Raw genomic sequence first — 6,019 nt, 5'->3', positions numbered from 1 at the left:
ATCCGCCCACCTCAGCCTCCCAAAGTGTTGGGATTTCAGGCATGAGCCACTGTGCCGGCCCAGGTGACATATTAAATAATGAGATAAATCTTTCACGGAACTTGTAATTGTAAAGAGTGATTATATACAATATTTGTTTTGGACAAATATTTTTCAGTATCTATTTTCTTTCTTTTTTTTTTTTGAGACAAAGTCTCATTCTGTCACCCTGGCTGGAGTGCAATGGTGTGATCATAGCTCCCTGTGGCCTGGAACTCCTGGGCTCAAGTGATCCTCCTGCCTCAGCCTCCAGAGTACCTGGGACTACAGATGTCCACCACCATGCCTCGCTAATACCTATTTCTTTTTTCTTTTGTTTTTTTTCTTTTTTTTTTTTTTTGAGACAGTTTCGCTCGTTACCCAGGTTGGAGTGCAATGGCGCAATCTCGGCTCACCGCAACCTCCGCCTCCTGGGTTCAGGCAATTCTCCTGCCTCAGCCTCCTGAGTGGCTGGGATTACAGACTCGCGCCACCATGCCCAGCTAATTTTTTTGTATTTTTAGTAGAGACGGGATTTCACCATGTTGACCAGGATGGTCTCGATCTCTTGACCTCATGATCCACCTGCCTAGGCCTCCCAAAGTGCTGGGATTACAGGCTTGAGCCACCGCACCCGGCTCCTTGTTTTTCTTTTGAGATAAGAGTCTCACTGTGTGGCCCAAGCTGGAGTGCAGTGGTGCGATCTCGGCTTACCGTAGCCTCTGCCTCCCAGGCTCATGCAATTCTCCTCCCTCAGCCTCCCAAGTAGTTGGAATTAACAGGCATGCACCACTACACCCAGCTAATTTTGTATTTAGTAGAGATGGGGTTTTGCCATGTTGGCCAGGCTGGTCTTGGAACTCCTGACCTCATGATCTGCCTGCCTTGGCCTCCTAAAGTGCTGGAATTACAGGCATGAGTCACCATGCCTGGCCTATCTATTTATTAATAGTTTTTTCCCTGGTAAATAAAAACAATCAAACTAGATTTTCTTTAAGATGAAAAGTTTATTTTGCTTTTTGCCTAGAAGCAAAACTAGTGAAAATAAAAGTATAAAAATAAATACAATTTACATTAATGAACATTCCAACTTGAAGTAAAAAATAAGCAAAAAAATGTATATAAATAAAAATCCATCAAAAGCACAAAACAGTGTCTGGCACTTGTATAAGAAAAGCTATGAACACCAAAAAAATGTGTAAAACACACGCTTTTATCTTTAAATTAAAAACACACTCAAGTTTCGCATCCTTAATCTAAAGCTAGTTTTAACTTTCTCCAAAACATACTATTTGCTTTAACTAATTTGCATTACACACAAAAAAATATACACAAAACTTTTACATCTTTCTTACTGGAGAGACCCACAATGCTATAATCTGTATCCTGAATTTTCAGAATGATAAAGCACAGTTTATCATATTAAGAGGATAATTTGACATACTTTGCCTATACATTTAAAAAAATTGATAACTTGGACCTTTTTTGACCGTCTTCTAATTTTCCGGTTCACTCATTCAATACATGATCCATCTCAATAAAGAAAATCAAGTTTACAGCCAGGGTGAATTATTATTTTGGTCTATAGCTGGATATCAAAGTTAAATTTAAAATGGCACAGAATATTAGAGAAAACAATCTTCATCTCCATATTCTTAAAATGATATTAAGAATATATATAGGCTGCATTTTCAAAATGCCAGTATCCCTTTAAAATTTACATTAGATTAAATATACACTGTCCCAATTTTATGTGAAAAGCACAAAGCCCTTTTTGGAACTGGTATGACAAATTAATAGTCACATTCTCTCTCATGAAGTCATGTCTTCTTGGTAACATTTGTTGGTTGAGACATTTTTTTTTTTTTGAGACACAGTCTCGCTCTATGGCCCAGGCTGGAGTGTAGTGGCATAATCTCCGCTCACTGCAACCTCTGCCTCCCAGGCTCAAGAGATTCTCCTGTCTCAGCCTCCCAAGTAGCTGGAACTACAGGCATGCACCACCATGCCCAACTAATTTTTGTATTTTTAATAGAGATGGAGTTTCACCACGTTGGACAGGCTGGCCTCGAACTTCTGACCTCAGGTGATCCACCTGCCTCGGCCTCCCAAAGTGCTGGGATTACAGGCATGGGCCACCTTGCCTGGCCAATTGATACTTTTAATGGATATGTTAGTGATGAAAAATCTTAAACATGGGTGTCTTTAAGCAATGCAGAATTTTAACCAGGCAATAATCTTATCCTGAAATTTGGATTTATTATTATATAGCCCTTTATTCTCTCCTAAATCAAGCATGCTAGAAAAAACAGACTATAAAGAAACAAAATATACAGACTAAATAGAAAATATAACTGCATGCAACACATTATTCTTATTTTACAGAAATGGATGTAATAATGCATTCCCAAGAGCTACATTCAAGAAGATTGTGCTGTCTTCCCCAAATTTGCTACCCGGCACAGAAAGATCTTTTTTTTTTTTTTTTTGAGACAAAGTTTTGTTCTTGTTGCCCAGGCTGGAGTGCAGTGGCGGGATCTTGGCTCACCACAACCTCTGCCTCCCAGGTTCACGCAATTCTCCTGCCTCAGCCTCCCGAGTAGCTGGGATTACAGACATGCACCACCACACCTGGCTAATTTTGTATTTTTAGGGGAGGCAAGGTTTCTCCATGTTGGTCCGGCTGGTGGTCTCAAACTCCTGACCACAGGTGATCCACCTGCCTTGGCCTCCCAGAGTGTTGGGATTAAAGGCGTGAGCCATGGTACCCAGCCATAAAGATCTAATGATCTAGTACAAATGTTTCTAACAGTACTGGGGTAACATAAATGAAACCTAACATTTCTGTAAGACAACTAGCTGTTGACAGGAATGCATATTTCTGACCAAAAGTGACCACATTTTAGCGGACCACAATCGGCTGTATGGTTACACTGTAAGTGAAAGAGTATGGACACTGAGCATTTAATCCAAGTTTTTAAAGTTATAAAATGAGGGAAAGGCATTCTTCTGCAATAATTTCCCCTTGAATCAAATTCAAAAATCACTATGCGGAAATGAATGAAATTTATGTTTTAGAACTTATTTATAATTTGTCATATCCTTTCAATATTCTGTAAAAGTAAACCCAAATGTCCTTTATGTTTACAAAAAGGGTCTCTGTAGACATCTGGGCTCATAAAACAAACTTACGTTTGTATAGGTAAGCACAGAGATGATGCAATTACTAAATACTAATTTGTCTTCACCCACACTTATTATTAAGAGGAACACAGGGGTGTGGAGCAGGAATTAGCAAACTGGCCAAATGATCCAGATAAGTGCTCAGCCTTCTGACGTCACTTTGTGTGTGTAAACAGAGTCCAGGGTTGAATAAAGTCTTGGGCAGGGAAAATAACATGGATTATAATCCTCTCCCATTTTATCCTAATGAATGCTGTCTTCTTAAATTGTCGCAACATTTGGCCGCTTTCTTTGGATTTTTCCTGCATATACTCCTAAAAATAGAGCAAAACTAATATTATTTCTCAATGGTAGATATTCTATAATGATACAATTTAATGAGTGCTTACTCTGGAACAAGCGCTGAGCTAAGCAATATACATTATCATATTTAATCCTTCTATGAATCATCCTGAGGTAGAGATTGTTACGACCATTTTAAGGGTAGTAAAACTGAGGCACAGGAGAGCACTTGCCTAAGGAACAGAGCTAGAAGTAAGAACTCTGGTAAGCCAGTGCCACCTGATGTGTTATTTTACCTAACCATTTTGCATGACCACCTCCTACTCTGCTGTGATTAGTGGTTTCCGCATTTCCCTATAAATTCTGGTCAAGCATAAAACGTCAAATGAAGAAATGTGTTTTAAAACTGCAAGTCAAAGATCACTTACGATAACATCAGAGATGGCAACTTAGGTTCATAAAACTTTAAATAACTAAATGCTTTGCAGCATACTTTAACATATTAGAATTCGACTTCAGTCTAAGAGTACGATATTTTATCATGACAAAAATGAGTCTTCTATAAATTGGTTAAAAAAGTGTTTGCCTCCATTCAGAGCAAATCAAAATATAATTTCAAATTTGTTTAACACGTAATTCAGACCATTAAAACTCTAAGAAGGAGGCTGGGCGCGGTGGCTCGCACCTGTAATCCCAGCACGTTGGGAGGCCGAAGCAGGTGGATCACAAGGTCAGGAGTTCAAGACCAGCCTGGCCAATATGGTGAACCCCATTCTCTACTAAAAGTACAAAAATTAGCCAGGAGTGATGGCACATGCCTGTAATCCCAGCTACTTAGGAGGCTGAGGCAGGAGAATCACTTGAACCTGAGAGACAGAGGTTGCAGTAAGCTGAGATCATGCCATTGCACTCCAGCCTGGGCAATAAGAGTGAAACTCCATCTCAAAAAAACAAAAAACCTTGAAGCAGGAAACAATAATCTTTTCAAGAGCAACAATGGATTCCTGTGTTCAGATTCATAGTTGGCATTTTAACCCACCAGTACCCCAAACTCTCTGTTTATATAAAAGAATACAATTCTGGCTGGGAACGGTGCCTCATGCCTATAATCCCAGAAATTTGGGAGGCTGAGGTGGGTGATCACGAGGTCAGGAGTTCGAGACCAGTGTGGCCAACATGGTGAAACACCGTCTCTACTAAAAATACAAAAAATTAGCGGGGTGTGGTGGCAGGCACCTGGAATCCCAGCTACTCAGGAGGCTGAGGCAGGAGAATCGCTTGAACCCAGGAGGCAGAGGTTGCAGTGAGCCGAGATCACACCACTGCACTCCAGCCTGGGCAACAAGAGTGAGACTCTGTCTCAAAACACAAAACAAAACAAAACAAAAAAACAACCAATTCTGTAGTCTCTTTCAGTTGTCTAAATATGCACTCATATGTAAGTAAATCTTTAGAAAACAGCAGCAGATTTTTGTATTTCTTTAGTCACCTATTGATTGTACATGTTAATTCAAGGGTTAAGTTCATTTGTGTTAATAATTATGTTGCAATGCAATTAAACCTCAATAGTTCAAAATAATAAACTTCATTGTATGTTATTAACTTCAATGACTGCCTATAATCCTTTATACTGTTAAGTATTGCTGAATAAAAACAGTACTTGCTATTTTGCTTACAGGTTCACAAGTGACAAATAGTGGAGATGAAATGCATGAGAAAAAAACATGGAGAGTAGTCACTGTGGCAAACTGATATCAGGCAAAATAATACTAATTCCTCAATGATTTTCCAACTTGCTAAGACTCAGTGCAATACAGAATATTAACATGGGAAAAACAGAAAATGTCTTAAAATTCCACAGATCTGGTGTTTGGTCTGAGTCCTTTCAAATGGTTGTCTTTCAAACTAGCTTATTCTGACTGCCTCTGGAGCAGGCAGCACCTTCAGCTATGTAACCCTTTATGACAATTCCATTAACTGTCACTCAACAATTTCCAAAGATGACCTTTTAAATTATACCATATATGAGTGACACTATGAATTACATTCACTACATACATACAAAAGGTAAGCCATCATTTCAAAGTTACGATCAATAGCTTGCTCCCTAATTTGAAGGGAATCACTTAGTAATAAAAGCTCTCAAATTTACCTAATTATATATTAATGGAAAGATTAGAATTGATTAGAGGTTTAATCTTCAATGCCCGGTGAGTAATTTAGGTTTCTTGTAAATGTCCAGAAAGCAGTATAATTAAAGCACAACACTTGGAAAGTATTTTTAAATGGATCACATAATTTTTAAGTGAGCTTAATCAAAGTGTCTTAACAAAGATACCTTAAAAATATTAAAGCATTTGGTTAAGAGTTTTGAATTAGCTCAAGAATGAGTTTGTCTTCTTGCCACCATAAACAGAATTTTAAAACACAGTTTTTAGTTTAGCTCTTAATCCTCAGATGATGAACATAAGGAGAGATTCAGCTCAAGCTTCTGATTGAGCAAAATATGAAGACCTCCTCCCATTGGCATATTCAC

The 6,019-nt window shown here is 38.6% G+C and overlaps 1 protein-coding gene across 10 annotated transcripts in view; it reads right to left on the bottom strand.

Moving 5' to 3' along the window:
- Nucleotides 1-1,005: 1,005 nt before the first annotated feature.
- CCP110 (centriolar coiled-coil protein 110) overlaps nucleotides 1,006-6,019 on the bottom strand; it is a 29,308-nt gene continuing 24,294 nt past the window's right edge. For all 10 annotated transcript variants that reach the window (XM_078344799.1, XM_078344801.1, XM_078344802.1 and 7 more), the window contains one exon: nucleotides 1,006-3,515. In XM_078344799.1, coding sequence (XP_078200925.1) covers nucleotides 3,463-3,515 — 53 coding nt within the window. In that variant the 3' untranslated portion in view covers nucleotides 1,006-3,462. The remainder of the gene's footprint in view (nucleotides 3,516-6,019) is intronic.

This window comes from Callithrix jacchus, chromosome 12, assembly GCF_049354715.1.
Source record: "Callithrix jacchus isolate 240 chromosome 12, calJac240_pri, whole genome shotgun sequence".
NCBI lineage: Eukaryota > Metazoa > Chordata > Mammalia > Primates > Cebidae > Callithrix > Callithrix jacchus.
The sequence above is the reverse complement of the archived record's forward strand: the minus strand, read 5'-3'. Positions and strand labels throughout refer to the sequence as shown.